Source organism: Gymnoscopelus braueri (genome assembly GCF_963280865.1).
Source record: "Gymnoscopelus braueri genome assembly, chromosome: 23".
Lineage (NCBI taxonomy): Eukaryota > Metazoa > Chordata > Actinopteri > Myctophiformes > Myctophidae > Gymnoscopelus > Gymnoscopelus braueri.
The window spans coordinates 40,590,314-40,613,665 of record NC_137625.1 but is presented as its reverse complement, the minus strand read 5'-3'; the positions used below and the strand labels follow the sequence as shown (position 1 = coordinate 40,613,665).

At 42.2% G+C, this 23,352-nt stretch overlaps 1 protein-coding gene across 1 annotated transcript; it reads left to right on the top strand.

Moving 5' to 3' along the window:
- The first annotated feature begins 628 nt into the window (after positions 1-628).
- tmpoa (thymopoietin a) lies at positions 629-22,099 on the top strand. The gene is made up of 6 exons (XM_080421727.1): positions 629-1,359; positions 7,126-7,243; positions 9,571-9,720; positions 10,423-10,586; positions 19,709-19,809; positions 20,369-22,099. The coding sequence occupies exons 1-6, from the start codon at positions 1,081-1,083 to the stop codon at positions 20,793-20,795; spliced, it is 1,239 nt and encodes a 412-aa protein (XP_080277853.1). The 5' UTR covers positions 629-1,080; the 3' UTR covers positions 20,796-22,099.
- The last annotated feature ends 1,253 nt before the right edge of the window (positions 22,100-23,352 follow it).

The following is a 23,352-nucleotide window of genomic DNA, read 5'->3' as shown; positions in this document are numbered from 1 at the left end:
TTCGTCCATACATGCGCATAGACACAGGCTGACACGTCATGTGAAGTCTGGGTCTGGCAGAACCAGGTCTCCTGGTCTTGCTTCTTTACACCCCCCCCCCCTTTTCTACTCTGTCCTTATAGTGTTTTATATTTGTGATGATATTGAATGTTTGGTGCTATTTTTGTTGATGAATTGAATAATTTAATATGGTGTTATCCTTTTAGACAAAGTGTTTGACCGTACTCGTGCTGTTTTACATTTCTGCCTCATAAAATATTCAATCAATCAAAAATAAAATCACAGTCCCCACCTAGTAATACCTACCACTACTATACTGGACTGAATTCATTTCCTACCTATTTGTTGCTATTTCATCTCTTGCCAGGTCTGATAAAAGCCCAAAATGTTCGAACAATTTGGAATAATGAGTACGATTTTTAATAACACAAATCTGCACTACTAAATCTGATGGGGGGTCTTCTTGTGGGTGTGGGGGGGGGGGCGTGGCGTGTGTGCGTTCTACACTTTGTGCTGTGCGTATTCAAAGAGCGCTAGCATTTTGTGGGGCTGCACGTTCCACCAATGGCAGAGCCCGTTCTTGCGGCAGTCGTCCAATGGGGGCAGCTCACACGGAGCAGTCCTGGTCCCACATCATCGCTCACAGTGTGGCAGCAGCTGAGCAGACAGAGCGAACTGGCGTATCTTTACTTGGACAAAAAGAACGCTCAAGAAGTGAACCTACTAGCAACATACTTTACTCACTTCTTCATTCTATACGGGGTTAAAACGGATAAGAAGAGGAACTGAAAACCAGCAACACAAGCTCCAACTGTTCAACGCCTGGGTGAATGTTCTTGCAGTGTTGGCCACCTTTTTACTATTTTAGTTCGTGCGGATTAAATCCGATAAGAGGCGCTGGTTAGCCGCTCCAGCTCCCAGAACCCCAACTCTTCCCTTCTTCCTTCGCCATTTATTAGAATTTTTTTTCTCTTCCCTGTCACGGCCAAGTAAAGGCAGGACATCTCTTCTCCTCCCCACCACCATAACAAGCCGTATCTGTAGCAGCCAGCCCAGCACAGACGCACAACCACCACCACCATGCCGGAGTACCTCGAAGACCCGTCCGTGCTCACCAAAGACAAGCTGAAGAACGAGCTGCTGGCCAACAACGTGGAGCTGCCGAGCGGCAACCCGACAAAGGACGTGTACGTGCAGCTGTATCTGGACACCCTGACCGTGCAGAACAACCAGACGAAAGCCGCCGTCACCACGACGACGACGACGACCACCATCACCCAGACCCTGGACGCCTTCAGCAGCGACGAGGAGCTGCCGCCGCCCGTCGTGTCCAACCGGAGTAGTCGCTCCTCCGGCAGGGTGAGTCTATTAATGAGGAGGTGCTGCTACTTTGCAACTTTGGCTACAATGTTGCAGCAGCTGCTGCCTTCCATGCAGCCTGGATACAATAGTTGCAAGAAGTTGCAACCTTTTACTATCACTTTCGATGGCCTCTCATATTATAGGCTGAAGGAAAGATTCGATTGGTTCATAATTAAAAACGGGGCACACCACACGCCAGTCCTGGCTGTCCTTTTTTTTTTAAATTATGAACCAATCGAATCTTTTAATAGAATGATTAATGGCCGATTCGAATCTAAACTGATCGCAGCTGCTTCTAAAGGGCCCTCAACCAAGTTCGTGCATCGTTTCCTCTGACCGTGGCACAGCTGTAAAAGGGGTTTCCCGCTTGAATGTTATGATGGCATAATGCTATCCGAGTGTTAAAGGTGCTATCCGTAACTTTTATGTCGCCTTTTATGTCCTCCTATTTGGGGTTTGAACCATCGGATTCGGTCTCCCCCGCGTGGAAGACTTACATTTGTATCACTGAATCTAGATAGAACTGGCCTGCTTGCTTGACATGGGGAGATAATTGCACCTATGAGCTTCAGGCAGTACTGCTTGTGTAAACCTGTAGGTGTCCTACCCGACATCAGGGTCTATATTTCGCAATGGAAGAGTAGGGAGGCCACCTCAAAGCACTGCAGATCATGTAGGCATTCTAATAGCTAGCCTATAACATTGTACCATACAGTTAGAATGCAGATATATTCTTTGAAATAAGTTCCGGATATCAGCTTTAAGTTTGGAGTGTATTTTGGAAGTAATTTGTTCATGTACAGTCACTAAACATAATTTGCTGCAGGTGGTAAAAATGTCCGATCCAAAATTGCATTAAGCTGCATTTGAACACAGGATGGGGAGATTTGCAGAGGTTTGAATGAATGGAGCCTTTGTTGAAGCACTTGTAGTTGTTGTTGACGTTCTTTGGTCTCAAGCCCCAAAGTCACTGTCTGCCTGGGTCTCGAATTTCTTATTTAAAAAAATAAAAACAACTTGTCTGGTAGGACTCACGGATTTTCCTTTTGTAACAGCATGGCTACGCTACTTTGGCTACTGTCCAGTGCTGGCAAGTGTGGTTTATGCATGGAAGTTGCATCATCAGCTATTCTCAGTGTCACTACTAAGTTATGCCTTGTGTGACTTAGTTTGGCAGAATTTATAATCAGACATGAAATCATGTCTGTCTCTGTTTTGAGTCATCATGTAAATTGTTGGATAAGAATGAACCTTTTGATCAATGTTGTGTCATTGAAACTGTGTCATTTAATATACTTGGTTATATTTAGTGATTTTCAGTGAATGAGTTTAGTTTCATTGGTTCATTTGTTGTCTCTTTTGAGCATTACTGCATTTGTTCAGGACTCATTTACTTTACTGATCCAGAGTACGTCTCATTCATTCTAGTGTTGGTCTTGATTTTGATTGATTGATTGAATACTTTATTAGTCAGAAATGTAAACAGCACATTGTACAGTCAGACATTAAGGCTAAAGGGATAACACAAAAATGTCCTGGGGGCTTGTTTCCATCGTGGTCCTATTAGACACCTTTTCTACTACAACCTTTTATATACAGTCCATGTGAATAAAAGGCATGCCGTGAGCAAAGTAGAACTATGACAAACAATTCCCTGTTATTCCTCTAATGATTACCATAATAGTTACTTAATAGTGATTTATTTTGATTCACAAGCATGAGTTGCAATTTCACTGATGTTTTATTTGATGCATGTGTGGCTTTGGCTTATTAGTTCATTTCAAACCTGAGCCCTTGGAATTGAGGTAAGGTCATGTCACTTGATTTGTGTTTGTTTGGTAAAACCACACAGAAGCTCTCTTTTGTGCTGTACATATGAGTATTGTGAGGTGTAGACAGCTGGACCATTGATCTTGTGTCCATCATTTACCATCCAGGTAATTACTGTGGACAGAACCTTCAGTTTTAGAAAGGACCGTTTTTTTAATGTGAAAAAGTTTGTGATAATAGCAGCAGCACTGGTATGTTGGATGCATTTCTTTGGGAAAGAAAATCTAATCCCAGGAAATTGAAGCTTGATATAGCCTTTTAGGCTATGATCTCACCCTATTACCACGTTTACTACAAAAACAAGTAACTTCTGCGTTTACTGCCGGTTCTCTTTATTTGAACAGAGTACATTTTGGATCTGAGGAGCTTTGAACTGTGATCTGATAGGCCTATGTATAGTAAGTAGTATTGTATGAGACTTTGCTTTTTGTTCAAGTTGTAATATATAATTGTTTTGTTTCACACATTCCAATCATATAGCCTGCCTGCTACATCACAACACTTTCTAGTTTCAACACTTGGTTAACACCCATTTTTCAAAAACAAAAACTCAAATACCCTGCCTGGCCTATTTTTGAAAAAGAAATTGACAATTTTCACAAATATTCACCTAAGATAAGTTAATGATTAAACATTAGTAATAATAATGGGTTGTTCTATTGTGGCGTTTTGGGGTGGGTCAAGATTTGAAGGGGATCACCAACCTTAAGTCCTGTTGCGGATGGGACTGTTTTCCTATTGGGTTTGGTTTCTTTATTGAGGAAATACTTTCTCCAAACGAGGAATGCGTGCTCTGACTGCTACCATATAGAATAGATGGGGCATGTCCCTATGTGTAAGACTGAGTGCATAATGTGTAAAGAGAGGGGGTGGGGGACAAAAAGTTGACGTGTGTGTAATTTGTTTAGTCTCGATGTTGCATGGTGCTGCATAGTAAGGCTGCTGTTGTTCCTTTGAAACCTGACACTTAGGCATGTCTGAGCGATTATAGGCTTCTGATGAAGGCTGGAATTAACCATTCAGCACAGGACATTCATTCCTGACATACCGACTTTTGAACACACATAGTTTTGTTCACTAGAGCATACAAGAATGAAGATGGAAGTTTTGTACAGACCAAAAATGCATGCATACTTTTGGATAGTTTATTTTTTTATATATTTTTTCGGCCTGCACGCTTTGTGTGCAGACCTCAATTTTTGCCATATTGGGAAAAGTTATAGTAGAACATGGTGCCAACCAAGGCATGAGGGCGTAGTGGAAATGGGAAGACGCATACTATGAAAGCCACCGCCTCCCAGCTAGTGTAAATCATGGTTAACCAATTTCCCACCGTCATTACTCAGGCCCGCAGTTTGTCTGAAAACCACCTGGCAACCGTCACTACCTCATTACATCACCAGGCCACAGTTGCGGGGCCTGCCTTGGCTAGAGCACACACTACCCCATGCAGACGTTTGTAAAAGCCTTATGGAAAATAAATACAAGCTGTGTTGAGATCATTCTCTAATCCATACTGTGCTCATAAACACTGTTTTAAAATAAAATCATAGTTTAGCTTACTTCATAGGATGTTTTGACGGTACAGGGCCAAGACGATTATGAGCTTACGGTTCAAATATGCCATGGGCGTGGTTGCTATAGTGAGCAACGCAGTTTTGTGTTTTTACATTTTCATTCCGTCTTCCTTATTCTGCTTCTCCCGCTTTCCCTCCGTCTTGGAATGTTGTGATTATGAAACGGACTGTTTTCACTCCAGCCAAGCCCTACTTTCCCTGGCCTGGCCCTGGCCCACAGTAAACCAGAGCCAGCTAGTACGCAAGTCAGTCCTTCCCCCGTCTCTGTGGCGTTCCCTCCCTGTCTCTCTGTTTTGGTCTCATTATTTCACATATCTGGAATTCTGATCAGAAGTTAGTACCATTGTTAATGTAATAAGGCCTACAGCCCTACATTCCTTACATTTTCCTGTGTAAGGCCTACAGCCCTACATTCCTTAAATTCCTGCTGGAGTTTATCAGCATCTTGAAAACCTTGTGATAGTGACGTTTAGACGACAGTTAATTGGCACATCACAAATTAGCAGGTGAAAAAGAGTGGGTGAAATTATTTTCTGCAAAAGCTTCCACGAATTGCAGTTGAAAAGCTTTGACATCTTAATGAATAATGTATGATATTCGTTCCGTGTTGTGTGTGTGTGTGTGTGTGTGTGCGTGTGTGCGTGTGTGTATATATAGTATTTTGTTAGTTTTGCGGAGGTGTGCATCATGCAGGGTAACACTGTGTCCACAACAAGCCACCTCCAAACAAAAACATTTTATGACCCAAGTGCCTGGCTCGCAACCACGCTCTTATTTGTAGAACACACAGTACTTCACTTCAGAGGGGATGACTTCAAACAAAGTCTAATTTCCTGAAGGCTAGTCTGTGAGGGGCTCATGTAGGCTACTAGGCAGGTTGTTTATGCTCTGAAATGGCAGCTAGCGCACAGCTGTTAGCGCTAGCGTGGACACAGTACTAAGCTACTATTGTCTTTTCCTAGCCCTCTGTCTTTAGAAGCAGGAGGATACTGATTATCCTCTTGCAAAGTCTAGCATTCCATTGTGTACAGTATGTGTGTAGATGATGCATGTCTAAGACACGTTCCTCCAAATATTTATTGGGCTTATGCATGAAGCAAGCACTGTAAATTCATACCGAGGAAAGAATCTGCCCTGTTCAATTAATGCTGCACCTACTGGAACTTGTTGTGCAGGTTTCTAATGAATTCCTGCAGGCGCTCGCAGCGCCTCAGGAACACACCTGTTTGGGTTGATGCAACAAACGTCATAAAGTTTCAAACTAGGGATCCCGGATGTACCAGTTTTTACATCTGTATCTTGACTGCTGTCGATGGATCAGTAAATAATGACATTCACTAATGCCAGTGGCTGATGTTTGTTTCATAAATCTATGGTTGAATTTGTGCTATTTAAAAAGATGTGGATGAAGGCCTAGAATGCTTTTTTTAGAATGAAGATGTATTTGTTTCCCTGGTACAAATGTGGGAGTGAATAATAACAAAAATTACAACAATCGGCCATTCGTTCATAACCCAAATTGTTGCTTTAAACGTTGGCCCAGAATTTTCCAATCTTTCCAATCGGTGCATCACTGGTTCAAAGAGACTGTGGCGGTCATGAGGGGGACAGACGGAGGCAGTAAATTGTTAGATGTCAGGGAGCAGCCAGTCGATCAGAGTCAACGTGGCCCCAAGCAGTAAGGAGTACAAGGAGAATCCCTGGCACTGGGCTAATAACTTACCTGCTGTGCTTCAAGAATGATTTCAAAGCACCGTACGTACAACACCTGTGCTGCTGTGCAGCAGTGGTTAACACATGTGTGCAGAATTTCAGACCTGAACTGAATGTGAACAGTAACACGGCTGTCTCCAGCCAAGTAGGGCTGTCATGATCACGCAATCTTGGTTAACATCCATTGTTGTACAAATAATTGCAATTAACAATTTAATTGTGTTTTTGGCAACATTGGAACATATAAATAATACTTGCCTCTGTAAACATAAATGGCACAGGACGGATATGACAAATAACTTGTATACATATACATTACACACAGAAATGATTGACAGCGACCGCTACCAATAATCCAAAATAAATGTACAATGACCAAAACGGGCCATGCAAGGTAATAATTTCATGCTTTCAAACATTTTCAAAAAGTAGCGAAAATATGTGTTGCGAGATTGTAAATCTGCTATTCTTTGCTATTTTTCAACAAGATGAATTCATAGAGATGAACGAAAACGTTTCTGACGATAATTATATGAAACATAATTTCGATTATCTCAAATAATTGCAATTCGGTGATTATGTAACAATTGTGAAAGATCTACTTCTACAGCCAAGCTGACCTCTGCTGCTTCTCCGTCCACAGAAAGCCACCAGGAAAACAGACAAGGTTCGCTCAGATGAGCTGGACGTGACTGAGCTGGCCGCCGAGGGCCTGAGGGATGAGCTGGTCAAGTACGGGGTGGACGCTGGGCCTATCGTGGGTGAGTCACATGTGACCGCACTACGGGTCCATTTTTACACTCAGATTTAGGTTGATACTCAGGATTTTACGGTTTGATGTTTTATGTGGTCAGTGATTCTCAACCTTTTTTAATTTCAAGGATCCCCAGTTTATGCAGATTAGGCCACATTTGATATGATTTAGTTTTCTCTGGGAACTCAATCGACCCCAAATCCTCAAAGTTAATTTAACTCATTCACTGCCAGAATAAATAAATCATTAAATCATCACCACTGCCAATTGGTCGATTTTCTTACCTTTTCAAGTGGTCACAGAATATTTATCTCCAGTATTATCAATCCCCTGATGGTTGCTAAATCACGGAGGGTTTCACTGTGCTGGAGTGAGGAGTGGGGATCCCTCAAGGAAACCTGGTGGTCCCCGGACCCCACGTTGAGAACCAGTGGTGTACGTCAGTGGTTCTTAAAAGGGGTCCCTGAAAGGGTTCCAGGGGGTCCCCAGCAAAATGTGTTAATATAGCCTCACAATCACTTTAGCCACTTAACCTATCTTATAATTAGGCTATTCAAAAATAGCCGATCTACAAGCTCACAACGCTTCAGTGTGATGCGTTGTGAGCTTGTAGATCTGCTTTTTATTATTTATTTTTTTATCTTGAAACATTCAGGTACAATGTAAGAAAGAACACACATCCCTTCTGAGAGTTCATGGCACAAAATCTTTTCAGAAGCCAAATACAAGTTTGGGGGGTCCTTGACATAAAAATGTTTGAGAACCTGTGGTGTAGGTTACATTAGGCCAGGGACGTGCGGCAGCATCTGGCTTTAGCCCAAACAATGCACCAGTGCACGTTCACACTTGTGCCCAATGTATCATGTAAGTGCCACACTCTGTACGGAGGTGGGGGAATTTAGCAAATGCTCTTGACATAATAGCTGTTTGCAAACAACCTTTGGCACATTTTCACATTTCCAGACTGAGAATTAGCTAAATCTGCTCACACGTGCACTGACTCACATGCGCTTTTCAGTATTAACCCATTCAGACCGGGAACGCATCTGTGTGTCATTTTAAGATTTCTTTGGGCTATTCAAAAATAGCAGATATACAAGTCATAGGGCGGCACAGAGTGCCGCGGCACAGAGTGCCACGCTATGAGCTTGTAGATCTGCTATTTATTTTTTATCGTGAACATTTGTGCAAATATATACTTTTAAAGCAAACCTTTTTTACTCTGTTACATCTTCTGGGGGTCCCTGAAACAACATATTTTGAGATGGGGGTCCACGGCCAAATACATAGAATTTTTTAGAAATTACAGCAACAATTATAGCAACACAGAAGACATTTGTAGAATCCCCAGAAGCAAAGATTTGATTAACAAATGTTCCCTTTTAAAAATATATATATTCAAAGACCCATGATTTTCCAAGATTTTCCAAAAAATAGCAGATCTACAAGCCGAGTGCCGCGCTAGGAGCTGGTATATCTGCTATTTTTGAATAGCCAAAGAAATAAAAAAATTACACACAGATGCGTTCCCGGTCTTAATGGGTTAAAGGAATATTTGCTTGCACACACAACATTCAACGCCACAAGCATTAAAGATGGAACTCCCTAAAAACAGGTGTTTTGCCCGGGGACAGCCCCTTACATCCCGTCATGCATTTGTTATTTTAAAAAACTGCCATGTCCTGATAATAGCCTACACGTGCATCTGGGTGAGAACACGTGGTCTCTAGTGAGTCTCCTTTGAAGAGCTGTCAGCTTCCTGCGTTAGTAGTAGTTACTCCTGTCACCACTGGATTGAAGGTTTTCCTGCTCTTTTTGTTCTTTCTACTTTCATGATTTTTGGACTATCAGTTGCGTCTGTGTTTGTGCTCATGTGTTGATCGACTGTCTTTTTTTTGTTCTTAAACTTCTGCTCAATTTAGTCATTATGCCAATAAAAATGTTTTATCATCAATATACATTATAGACCAAATCATCATGACGTCACCAAATATTTATTTCCAGAAAGATAACGCCGGCAGCGTCGCATTGGAGCAATAGTATTCATTAAGTTTATGTCTGGAAAAACAGGACACTTGATATTGTTAGGAATATATTATTTTGTTCCAAATATTCACAGGTTTACTACTAGACATAGCTAATGTTCTGGACACTATAGACATTCTACACGGAAATGTCTGTTTGTTTACAAACATTCTGATCTGGTCTATAATCAGAGTGGTATATTTCTTTACATTTCATAGTAGAAATAGAACAGTATTAATGAAGTAACCGACCAAACCTTAACCTTGCACAACCTGTTGCTGTTCCTCCACCCTCCCCACCCCCTACCAGCATCCACCCGTAAGCTCTACGAGAAGAAACTGCAGAAGCTGATGGACCAGGGTCCACCGGAGCCCCTCACACCTCAAGTAGTCCCCACAGAGATCGATGCCAACCACAACGGGAACTCTGACTCAGACCACTACAGCGACAAGGAGGAAGGTACATAACCACTGTTATGCATCGATTAGCATAAATGTGTCACACACAAGCGTACTGCAGAGTGTAGCGTGTTTGTATGCGTGTTACTGTTACCACCACACATGCTGTGGTAATTGAATGTTCGCAGCATGTCAAGTGTTTAGTGTTTCCTGCAGTTCAGTATTTCTGTGCACGCCATAAAATAACTTTTGAGATAACATGATTAGCTTAATGATTTACTGATGTACTCTTTTTCTATACTTTATTTTAGTAAAATCTGGTTGTGAGTGCAACTGGTGGACTATGCACACTGGCTCATTTTCTGAAAGGAATTATTTCTGTGTTGTTGGATTCCAATTCTAACAGAAAGTACAGTCGTTTTAAAACCCTTATTAACCAGGGAAATGAACGGCATGTTTTTATTTGTAGTTATTGAACGGGGAAATGAACACACAGCATGTTTTTATTTGCAGTTATTTCCTGAGTTGAGTATTTCAGTGAGTCAAGTGAGTAGACCAGTGCTTCCCAACCTTTTGTGGATCAGGGCCCACTTAACCCGGCAGCCCTGTTAAGTGGTCAGAAGGGTGGTCCGTGTGCACAATTTTGATGATGGTTCCAACTTGGATCAATGGAACTAACATAGTGTACTTTAAGTTCCCATTCATGAGTATCACAATGAAAATACATTTTCAAGAAAGAAGTTTTGTTTGTGTGTGTTGACAGATGAGCCAGCAGTTCCAGAGCCAGTGGTACAGGCTGAACCAGAACCAGAACCTGAACCAGAGCCTGAGCCAGTCCCAGAGCCAGCTCCAGTGGTGGAGAGACCCTTAAGGAGCCGAGGGAAGGTCCCAGTCACCACCCGTGCACGTAGCAGCCAGCACAACAAGGTAGATGGCTCTTTATTTATGAAGGTTAACCCAGAACCTTCCACAACCTGAAACTTTCCAGAACCTGTGAAGTTCTGATATATATTTGTTGTTTACTTCTCCATTATATCCAGAACCACTCCTGAAGGGAGAGGTATGTCATAGAAAAAAGGAAATCCGAAAAAACTAATTTCTGAGTAGAACTCAGTTAGTACCACGTCCTGAGCAGGCCCCAAGGTTCTGAGAACCGTAATCCGAAACGGAGCCGTAGCGCATGGAAACAAATCCGGAACCTGTGAAATACATTAGCGGCATGGCGCGGTTCACTTAGGTCTTGTAGTCAAGAAGAGCCATTAGAAATAAAAAAGAAATTTAAGGACCACACTGGCAACAAGGCACACCATTGTCTATTCACTGATCAACCAAATATCCTACATAAACATTGACCCATTTTCCAGTTTTTCCTGTTTTTGGCTAGAACGAACACCGTGCACCGCTGACCGTGCAATCATATTCAGCATGTTGAACTACTTCTCTCAAGTTTCCATTCTCTTAAAGTTCATTTTCGGTACTGAAATGAATGTGGTATCTTGCTATCTTCCTTGAAAATGAAACAGAAAATGGTCGGCAGTAATGTCGGGTATACCTTGAGTCACGGTACAGTATATTCAATGGGCTAAACATGCCAGATCCCTGATATGGTCCTTTAATGTTAGAGGATGGATGGATCCTTAGACCTATAACTGGTAACAGTGTTCTCTAGTATCTACACCCAAGGGCAGAACACAAGTGACTTGATGTTTGCATCTGATGATCAAAACTTTTATTACTCTGTTTGTTTTTCCTATCAGCGTGAGTGTATGATGGACAGCTACAATCCTTCAAATAACGCCCTCTTTTGGAGGCATTGTAAAAAAGAAAATATCCTTACCAGAAGTCTGCTTTTACCACCAAAAATGCAGGAATGTATGAAATATATCCCTCAAGACCAAAGCATAATTAACCAAAACGGTGAACATTCCTTTTTCTCAGAAGACTGAGATAAATGGGATATCTTAGTACTTGTTTGTGCCACTAATTCTTGTACTAATGTTTTGAGGTGCATTATCAGTGAAATATGTTTATCTGTACATTGACTGATTTGTGTTTTAATTTTGGTATGCTTTTAATGGGAGATTAATTCTCCCCTGCTTTGTTGATGTTTGACCTCCTGTGTAAGTTAATCAGGGGCCTCCAAATGTAGAGAATCACTACTTTGTCATGCTCCAAATGATAATTGGTAAATGGTGTATTCATATAAGCGCCTTAATCCAAAGCACTTTACAAAGTGCATTACATTAGCCTGTTGACACACCGATGGCAAAGGCCATGCAGGGCAGCAACCTGCTCACCACGAGCAGCAGTTAGGGGTTCAGTTAGGGGTCTACCGGGAACCTTACGTTTCCCAAGAGGCCGCTCTGTCTCCTGACTCTGAGCCACTGCCTTTCATTGAGTGATGCATTCAACGAAAAGCAGTGAATTTACGAGCACACACATACATACTTAAAGCGTAATTTTGCACACCACGGATGGGATGATATGAACATTTCATGTTGCAATTATTGTAGACAAAATAATTGCGATAAGCAATAAAAAAAACTTGCACCCTGGCATTCATAGTCTGGGGGGAACATTAGCCAAAAATAGCAGATCTACAAGCTCACAACGCAGCTATTTTTGGTGAAGCGCCAACTCGGCTCCAGTGTATGACGAAGGACAATTTCTCGATAAATTAAAATCTCTGCGATATGATTGTCAGTTTTTTTTTTATCGTTAAACACTATCGTCCTCGTCTCGATCCACCACCATCATCTCAGACACAAAGCAGGTCCTACAGGGCAGCTGGAGTTGATTAAGTCGTTTCTCCTGAGCTGTGGGGGAAGGAAGTGTGTTTCATTGGACCCAGCATGTCACGGGAGGATGTCTTTCCCAGGTGTTTCGCCCAGGCGGACAGTGTTTTGAGGTTAGTTTTAGGCATTATTTCTGTGAGGTTAGGCATAGTGTTTGTGAGGGTAGGTTTAGGCATAGTTTTAGTGAAGTTAAATGTTAGGGTTTAAGCGCAATCAAGGCGAAACACCAAGGAAAGAGGGAGTCCCCACACACCCAGCACTGTGTGTATGTGTCCGTATCTGTGTCAAGAGCACATGATGTGGATTAGGTTTTTCTTTTCTTTTTTTCTCTGCCGCTACTCCATGCTTTTTGACTCTTTCACCCTCAGCCCACTGTCGCCCCACCCCCACCCAGTGGTTGAAGAAGTACTTGGATGTTTTACTGAAGCAAAAGTACCAATACCACAGTATAAAAATACTCTGTTAAAGTAAAAGTCCTGTATTAAAAATGTACTTGGGTTAAAAGGTGCGAAAGTATTGCCATCAAAATTATTATACATACAGTAACAAAGTAAAAGTACTCATTTTCAAATAGCCAAAGTACGACTTAAGTGCTTAATGTATGTTTTGTATTAATTTGCAAAGTAACCAGTATCTAGTGTCAAATGATAGTAGTGGAGTAAAAATATCACAAAATGGAAATACTCAAGTACAGTACTTAGTTACTTTCCCCACCCGCCCTGTCTCCCGGTGCTCCCACCCGCCTCCTGTCCCTGCTTATCTAGCCCGCTCTCCTCTTCCCTGCACTCTCTCCATCTCCCATTTCCATATTGGAAACTAGCCATGTTATTAAAGCATCACGCCTCATGGTCCTAATTGGTACAGTAAGTACTTGAGAGACTTGTAGGTCATAATTTAAGTTGCAATAAAAATCTAAATGACAGCGGTTGATTAAAAGCCTATGTGCACTTCTTGGGGAAAGAGCGTCCTCGCTTAAACACAACAGCAGTCTGAAATTGTTCCCACGTGATGCGCAGTTGAATCGTGGAGACAAATAGTTTGGGCTCAACACCGATGTGTTGTGCTGTTTGTTTGCCGCCTCCTCCTGCTTTCCCTCCCTCGTGACTTTGTGTTTGTGAGCTGCTCCCCCCTGCTGGTGAGACGGTGAATGTTCGCCTATTGATCTGAGACATGAGAAATGTTAGGCATGTGAGAGCTGCGTTGGCATGCCAAGAACATCTTTATTTCCCTGGCATGTGACCAGATGTCGAAATGATTTTTGATGAAGATGCTACAGGTATGTGCCAGTGGGTGCGCGCACACTTTGTGTAAGGCCAGACATTAATTTCTCTCCATTCTTATATATTGGAAGGAAAAAAGATTTAGCCTATAATGATGATAATATCGATTAGTTTGATTTACTCTCTTGCAGCCCTAAGGTGGATGTGCGTGTGTGCAAGCATGCGCGCAATGTCTTTTCCTCACTGTGTATGCAGATGGATGAGCCATTGTGTCATGATGGTGTGAATGTAAAGCGCAGATCCAGGAGGTCAGCCAGAGTGGAGCCGATCCTCAAACCTTGGTCTAACAATGTAATGTAACCAACGGATAAAAGCTTAAACACGGCTGGTGTCAGCTTTACTTTGGTGGCGGTTTTGATGTGATGGCCGTTTGCTGCTTCGTAATGCGTCTCTTTTTTGACTGCAAAGGGCAACTCGGAACCTCTCATAACCGTCCTGGAACTTTCCAGAACCTGTGACAGGCTATTTTTGAACAATTCTGATATGTTATATGTTCTGAGTTCTCAGAGCTCAGGGTTGGTACGACCTCCTGAGCAGGGCCCAAATAAGGGTTTGAGAATCGAGTCATAGCATATGGACACAAACCCAGAACCTGTGTGTGAAATACGTTAAGGGGCACAGCATGGTTCACTGAGTTATTGTAGTCAAAAAGAGTGCACTGGAGCAGTGAAGAGTGCTCGGTCTTAAAGCGGCACTATGTAACTTCTTTTAAATGAATAAAATGTAATTTTGTCCAATCTCTATGGTAGAGTATGTTAATACAATATAACTTGTACAATTGGGGTGGTTGTATTTTGTCTCCCTGCTTTTCTATTAAGACATTTAGATCATATCAAAGGTCATGTCTCACCTAGACACAGGATCAGATCAATTTAATTTAATTTATCCCTTGAGCAAGCAGACGGGCTCTATTAGCTCAATGGTAAAGATTTCAGCACTTGCGCAGGAAACCGGGTTCAAATCCGGGGTAGAAAAGGAAACTTACATAGTGCAGCTTTAATGGCTATTACGCTTTATTTTATTTTGTATTTATTTCACTTGTATAGCACCTGGTCACAGAGCAATGGGTGTGCACACTTCAACTCCTTTTTCCCTGGTACATTGTATCTGGTGCTTCCTCCACATTCCATGCATTCGTGTTTGGAAGTGACGACCACTACAGTATTGGTATAAAATTATATTATCTTACTACCCCATTTTAAAACGACAAATATAACACATATTATATTGTAATGCACATTATATCTTTGCTGTCAGTCAGAAACCTTGTATGATCCATTTCAGGGAATGGATCGAATGTTGAGTTATTATTGTAGCTACCTTTACATCACACTGGCATACAACGCACTGAACGCAGTATAAAAAGAAAGAAAGATGGATATGCAAGGTTTCTGCCTGACAGTGATGATCTATAACTAAGCACAAGAAGCTTCCCTTCTTATTTTGTAATTGAAGCATCCACTGTTGAGACGGTCAAATGACATGCAGCCCCCCTCGCTGGCTAGTGGCTAATTGACCTAGTCCTAGGACTGTCCCCTCATAATCGATTCATCAGTCTGTTTGTACTTGAGTTTGCTGCATTGTTTTTCAGCTTTTGTTCTCTTGTAAACTTTAGGTATAACCCTTTTAATTCTGTAAATATGTAACTTTGAACAGCTAGCTACTACTAGCCATTGTGAAATCAACATTAGAATGTTCCACCAACCTCTGAAAAGGCTGCTCTCTGCTGGATTGTATGCAGCAAACGCCATTTTACATTGACATTTAAATCAAGTAATTGATTAGTTGACCAAGAACGTGTTAAGTGAAGCACAGCCCTCTCTGTTGCTCACTCTTCTCAAAATATGGACCTGCTCCCATTCTGAAAGTCTACAATGGTGAGATGGTCACTGCTTTCTTATTGCTTTCTTATATCAACACCTCTGGGTTTACTGAGGCTCACACTGCTTCTGCACACAGCTGAGAGTGAATCATTGGCCACTTGATTCACATCATGAGTGTTAGGGTTTTAATTCTAGTGCATGACCATGTCCTGTTGGATGAGGGCACAGGGGAGAGATGTTATGATGTGGGTTTCCCCTGCTTGGCCAGATAATATTTGGAATGAATGGAAAATGAATTAGAATTGTCTTCTTTCTGTCCACAAAGAGCAGTCATCATAAATCGGGAATAGAATGTGAAACTGGAAGACAGGAGAATAGAGCACCGAAGTCTGACGTAATTTACGCATCCTACCTAGGTCTCGGTTCCCTCCCCATTCTGAATTCCCATAGACGCGTTTAATATCACGGCATATAAGAATTGTGTTCCAAAAATAAACAAATGAGCACGGCGGTTTGACTCATAAGGATATGAAGCATCAACTGACGGTGAAAAAACGTTATCGCCGCCGAATTAATTACATTTTCACCAGAAACGGACTACATCATATATGAGTGACTGACTATCGTAAATACAGAGGCACCTCCCTGACAATAGCGCCGGGACAGTTTGTTTATTTTTTGGACCGCAATTCATATATGAGACGATTCTAAGATGACCCAATGTTATTTTCCATAGAGATGAGCGAGTGACGTCAGGACTTCGGTGCTCAAAAGAATCACGGTTGGGTATTTGGTGTGGTCACATACAGGTGCCTTTTGGATGCTTTGGGTGTGTTGTTGTACTGTAGTTCAGTTATTGTTCTCAAACGCTTTAATGTCAAGGACCCCCACATTGATTTGTATTTGGCTGAGGAAATGTATTACCGGTAAATTTGTTTTCAAAACAATAAAATATTGCCGATCTACAAGCACACGGCCCAGTGTTGCATTGCGACACGTTGTAGAGCTTGTTGAAGTATAAAATGGTGTTAAAGTGGTTGAACTGATTTTGATGCTATTTTAAACTCATTTTGCTGGGGACCCCCTGGAACCCTCTCAAGGACCCCTGGGGGTCCCCAGACCCCACTTTGAGAACCACTGGTGTAGTTGATGCTTTTTATTGTTAGTTGAACATGTATGTTGTCATTGGTCACCTCCTCCAGGCTTCGTGGGAGGTATCGACCCCTCATACCCCTCCCCAACAACTGAAGGTCAGTTTATAATATCATCCAGAACTCATAATTTTTCAGCCCTCCTTGCTCTATCATTCTTTTTTTTTCTTTTTTTTATGTATTGTAATCATTTTAACAACATTTTTAGTTCTAAAGGCAATGGGGTAAATGGTAAATTTACCCCATTGTTTATCCTGTAACCTGTGTGAGTTCTCTCTCCTGATCGGATAAAATTGGTATCCCGACCTGAACATGCATTTTCAGTTTACTAAAGAACTGGAGAGACGGGGAAACCCCTGTTACTGAACAAACACTATAGCAATGATTAATATTAGAATATAGATCAACAAAACAAAAATAATATCACTTAACCTATCTTTTAACAAATTCTTATTTACAACAGCGGCCTGATAAAATGCAAGGCGTCTTGATGGAGAGGGTATGAAAAATCAGACTCTTACAAACAAGGCAATGCAACTCTAGCATTGGTTGTCATCTGTCTCTTTTGCTTAATTGATTTAGTTTTTCTGTCATTGTTTCCAAAGGATTTCAGGCTGGGGCCTCTTTTGAAACATCAGGGCCTGCTCAGTCCAGCTAATAAGACCGACTCTCGTTCACTTTCGCCCAGACCGTCTGAGGTAGCTCTTTCTACAGGAGAGACGTACATTATAGCAGTGGTTCTCAAACATCAAGGACCACCAAATTAATATGCCTTTGGTCGCAGACGGACATCTGAAACCGAAGTATAAAATGGGATTAAAGTGGTTAAACTGTAACCCTCTCAAGAACCCCTGGGAGGTCCACAAACTCAATTTTTGAGAACCACTGCAGTTGTGTAGTATGCTCCCACACTGGCTGTTTGTAACGGAGGGGACTCACTGGTCTGTTTTGTTTGTTTTTAATGAGTGATGAGATAATGCCCTATTTTTATAGAAGTTTAACTTGTTGGGAAATGTCACGTCAAGCGCTGGCTAGTGGCTACACATGGGTAGTTCTTTTTGTTGTTCACGGCATTGTGGTGTTGAGGCTAATAGTCACAGATATGAATAGATTCACGTTGGGTAGTTCTGTTGGTTGTTCACGGCGGTGGTGTTGAGGCTAGGAGTCACACCGGCGGTGGTGTTGAAGCTAGGAATCACAGATGTGAACAGATTTCCACCTGGTTCAGTGTGTCAGCTATGTATTCACAATGTCTGTCCGTTTCCCTGCATCTCATTCTCTCCAGCATTCATTCATTGACAGTTTATATCTGCTTGTTCTGCTCGTTCACTACTGTGCCGCCATAGCTGGTTTCTGATGCAACCTTCTCCAGTGCTGTGAGGCAGAGATGTGTGGCTCTCAAACCAAGGCTCTCTCCAGTGTTTACGGCCCCCACTGACTGCCACACCAAAGGCCTACCAGCGAGGATTAAGAGCCCTTCAACCTGGAAGAAGGTGTTCATTCACCACTCGGTGTATACGTGTAAATGTATAGGAGGCATTTTAATGACGACGGAAATTTCCATTTTGTTAAAAAAGCAAAAACATTGTGGTTCAAGGTTGGAAACCAGTTTGGTTCTGTGCACATTGTTGTTATAATCATAAAGTGTGTGTTTACATGCACTTATCGTATGTTCTTCAAACCCATAGGCCTATGAGGACAATGTGCGTCCCCCCTCTCCTAAACCGATCAAATGTCAACCTCATCAGCCAGCCCCCATACTCGACACAGCAGTGGTAGAGGTTGGACTCGCTTCTGTCTACTCCTATCTAACGTTCTCTAAAACTGATTCCTAGACAAAGAACCGTTCAAATGTCAAGGTCATCTTGCCCCAGTAGACTGAAGCAAAGATGTATTGAGCAGAGTATTGGGCCAAACCCATGGTCTGTCACATGTCAATCTCTACTTGCCTTTTCTCTGATCACCCTCACTGTATAATAACCCGTCCTAACCAGCTAACATGACATCTGTTTGGTTTTTGCTAGCTTTTCCATCACTGTTTTGTTTTCAATTTATTTAGCGTTCATATTTGTATTATTCTGATCTCATACAAAACTATTCTAATCCAGACGGTATTTCCTGGGGACCCATGTCCATATGATCCAAGTCCATTGGATCATTTGATCGGAATCGACCCAGTTACCCGTACACCATTTTGCAACATATCACCCATCAAGTTTGAGTTTGATTCAGTGATCATCGCTGGCTGTCTACCAAAGGTATTGTTCCATCTTTGGTGGCACTGGTATTACTGATTGGCAGATGATTTTTCATTGGGTTACTGAATTGAATGTTGTGTACAGAAACACACTGCATAGTGTGAACACGTGGTCGAGGATGGTGAATGGGGCTCTGTGTGTGCGAGCTGTGTGCATGCACATGCAGCTGTTTGTCCCTGCACATTTGCGTGACAGCTGAACTGTTGGATCCCTGAACGTTTCTGTACACTCATAGACCTTGTTTCTGACTAGGACAAGCAAGTGCCAACAGGTGTCCATGCTGATACAAGCCAGCAAAAAATCACCCGCTTCCTCTCCGCTCCTCTTAGCCCTGCCAAGAAACATGGCAGTAAAACCATGGTTCCCAAGGACTCAGGACTCAAAGAGGTAGCTTTGCTATTGCAGATGGCTAGTTGGCCACTATCACAAACTGTCTATTTATATGAGAGTGTGTGTTGTCTGCACTTCACATGGTGGTTTCTCTTTGTTTTGGAAAGTGATTTGTGTTTGGTAAGTGGTCACATGGGGAGAGCCATGGTATCCAATTTCAGGTAGTGAGCCACCTGGTGGTTACTAGATGCACTTACAGGTGATTGCAGTTGATGCTAACTGTAGTACAGTGGTTACATTTATTATTATTACTTTTTTTTACGTGTTAAAAGTTTTGAGAATGATTTTACATTTTCGCCTACACGGAAACCAGAATTAATTTAACACTTGACTGATCTAAATGTCTGCGTAGGTGGAGAAGATAGCAGCCAGTGAGGAGATCACCAGAGTGGACCAGAGGGACATTCTCAAGGAGTTGTTCCCCAATGACATTAACTCTCCTACAGGAATCAGGTAAGTCTAAACATACACCCTTTAGCCTGAGCGGTCCTAACAAACTACCCATTTCCAGTCCTGTGGTTATTCTAGGTGGAAAGTGGTTAAAAGAGCATGGACAACAACATGGAAATAATGATTAATGATAAATGATAATTTAATTCAGAAATAAATTCGAACTATTATGCAAAAATAATTGCAATTAGCTCAAACAAAGGCATCCCTCTAGCAGCCATTGTGGGGCAGCGGTAGCCTAAAGGTTAGAGGAGCACGTTTGTGACCGAAAGGTTCCCAGGTTCGATCCCCTGGACCGGCAGAACAAATATGGGTTGGGAAGTGAATGGCCACCACTTAAACCCCTCCCCAAACACCGCTGAAGTGCCCTTGAGCAAGGCACCGAACCCCCAAACTGCTCCAGTGGAGCTGCTCAGTGGCCAACAGTATACGACTGTGGTTGTACTGGGCAGTTCCCAGGTTTTATGTGCTTGTGACTGTGAAGCAGGGCGTTGCAAAACTTACAAAACAAACAAACAAAAAAACATTGTACTCTCTCTCTCTCTCTCTGTCTCTCCTGTAGCGCCACCTGTCGACGGCCCATCCGAGGAGCAGCGGGACGTCCCCTGAAGCCCAGCGACCTCTTGAACGACGAGCACTTCCTCCGCTCCCCGAGAAGCGTCAACACCACCAAGACCACCACCTCCTCCTACACAGAGTCTCGCTCTGTCCACAGAGTCTCTGCCCTGCCCCCCACCTCATCTTCCTCCTCCTCTTCCGTGGCGTCCAGGCTAACGGCCACGGCAGTGGCGCCCCCCACCAGCCAGAGCAAAGCGGCGCGGCGTGGCCTGTCTCTGTGGATAAAGCTGTTCCTGCTAGTCACCGTGGCCGCCTTCCTCTTCTTCGTCTACCAGGCTATGGAGACCAACACCTTGAACCCGTTTGGCGACTCCGGAGCTCCGGAGCAGATCGGCGGCGGCGACAGCGCAGCCGAGGTCACCAGCAAGTGAAAGCCAGAGGGAGCAGCGGGTTGATTTCAAGAAAAAGGCCTTTTTTGTGGGGTTTGGGTGTTTCTGTTGGCACGCCACTGGTTCTCAAACTTTTTTAATTTCAAGGACCACTAGTTTAGTATGCATCAAGCCACGGACCCCTCCATAACTACAACAGTGTGCAAATGGAACCAAATGGACCCATACATGTCTGTACACTCTTGGAGTTACAAACATGTATGGGTCCATTTGGTTCCTACCTACCAATAATTTAGCTGATGACCCGTGGGGGACCCCGGACCCCACTTTGAGAACCACTGTGGCAGCCATTCGGTTAACGAGCTCCCGCCGACCACAACCGCCGTCGCCGTTCGTCGTCACTGTTATAATCTCTTAATGGTTTGTTTTGTTTGTTTTCTTCTTTATGTGTCCTCATTTAAAAAGCCGATTCTAAGTGAATATGTCGAGTAGTACTGTAGCTGTCTTCGTGACACTCTTCAAAGGATCTCCGTAACACAGCGTGAAAGGACAGTGTCGGGTTTTTTTGTCCATGTCGTTTTTGGTTCCTTCTTCATCCGACTCACTCCCAGCCTTGCGTGACTGAGAGAAAGCCAGTGACTTCACCATGTTCCATAAAATGAATTATTTTGTATTATTATTTTATATAATACCTGCATGGTGTGTATGCATGGTTGAGAAAGACATATTTTCCACACTTTGCCTTCAGCCTTAATTTATGCTTTGTCATGCTAGGGCGCCGCATGCCGGAGAATGGCAGTTTTTCGGGGCATGGCGCCATCGTGCCACCAAGTGTAAATTAGGCTTCAGTGTCTTCAATACTGTAATTTGGTTTTATTGAACGTCTTTTGTTTATGAGACTGGGAGGCTTATTATAACTCTAAAATGCTTAAAGGACCACCTATTTTCAACCTATCTTTGTATATTTGGTCCTCACTAATGCTGATTAAAATATGGTACAATTTTTGTTTACTCTGTCTGCGTCTCATTAATAAGAAATGACCAAAACCTGCCTACCGATGATGTCACTGGTAGGCCGGTTTCTGAACTGTCCACAGGCCTCCTCTGAGACGGAGTGAATAAACAGAAATGGTGCCACATTATAATGAGCATTAATGAGGACCACTTGTATGAAGATGGATTGAAAATGGGTGAAGTGGTCATTTAAATGTTTTCTGAATCGCTTATACATTTATTTTCTCGTATTTTTTATTAAAGATGATGAAAATGATGCCCCTGTTTATTCTAATTATGTATCGTGGTAAGGAATTCTAGATAATCCACTCAATAAAAATATTGTATTGTTACTATGGCTGAAGGATTATTTTATTTCTTAGAATTCAGTTTGCTCATAGAGTTGGTGTAAAGCTCTCCTGTACACAGAAGTAAAACGGTTCACATAATAGAATGTCAAATATTGGTGTGAATTGTTATTTCGCTGTATTCACATATTTTTCACACATTTAGTCTACCAACACATAAGGAGTTTTTTCCCCTTGTTAACCTTGAAAAGGAAGGTCACTTTAAAAACAATACTTTTGGTTCTAGCAATGCCATAGCATACCATCAGTAATAATACATGTTTTAGTCAACACAATGGGTAACATTTCAACAACAGAATCTGAAGTTAGTTTTTGTACCCAAAATCTTTTCTCTGCCGTCTTCATTAACCAATCTAGACTATAAACCAAAGATGAATATCAATTTGATGTGACCTTATCTATAATTAATTATAGGACCTATACCCTAAACCAGCAATGAATCCACAAAAGTTGAAATGAATGTTCTCAGTTTTCCAGATTCCTAGATCATTTATAAGCTAATGATATGAACTATTGACCTTGAACATAAAATAGTGCTTATTTTGAACAGTTAGTTTTGTGACCTAGGATGTATTTTTTCAAGAGAAAATGTGTTATTTGCTTGTTTGATTACTGTTGTGAAAGGGAGGGGGGCCTGAATAGGGTTTGATTTTCATAAATTGTGAAATGTGCTGAATAAAATCTATATGTATGTTTGTATTATCACTTGGTCTTCAGTGTGTACTGCAGGTGATTGAAAAAACACTCATTATGAACAGCCGTTTCTCATCCTTGAGTGCAACATGTGTAGAACTGTGTTTCCTAAAGTGAGGTCTGGGAACCCCCAGGGGTTCCAGTGGGTTCCCAGCAAAATGAGGAACAGTTTAACCACTTTAACCCAATGTTATACTTTGGCTATGGGAAAAATGTATGACAATTTTTAACAACCCAATTATTCTCTTACAAAATCGTGTCACAAAATATTTGCAGATGGAGGTCCGCAGACAAATGCATATTAGTTTGGGGGTCCTTGCCATGAAAAGAACCACTGACATAGTGAACACCTCAGTGAGGAACGAAGGCTTTGCTCTCAGCTTCGATGACCGGACAAAGGACAAGAATAGAATGCTGTCAACAGATAATCTACTTAGAAGAGTGCCTCACTCTCATTCTGTTTCTACTCCAACCTGCCTCCTTCCCTCCTGCATAATCTCCTGCTCCACACTCCAGTCCAGTTGGTGGTGGTAATGCACCTCCAA

What these genes read in the sequence shown, in the direction of transcription:
- tmpoa (XM_080421727.1), top strand. Translation starts at nt 1,081, where the DNA reads ATGCCGGAGTACCTCGAAGACCCGTCCGTGCTCACCAAAGACAAGCTG. An exon ending in GTAGTCGCTCCTCCGGCAGG is followed by an intron (nt 1,360 to 7,125) that starts GTGAGTCTATTA and finishes CTCCGTCCACAG; the next exon opens with AAAGCCACCAGGAAAACAGA. An exon ending in AACTCTCCTACAGGAATCAG is followed by an intron (nt 19,810 to 20,368) that starts GTAAGTCTAAAC and finishes TCTCTCCTGTAG; the next exon opens with CGCCACCTGTCGACGGCCCA.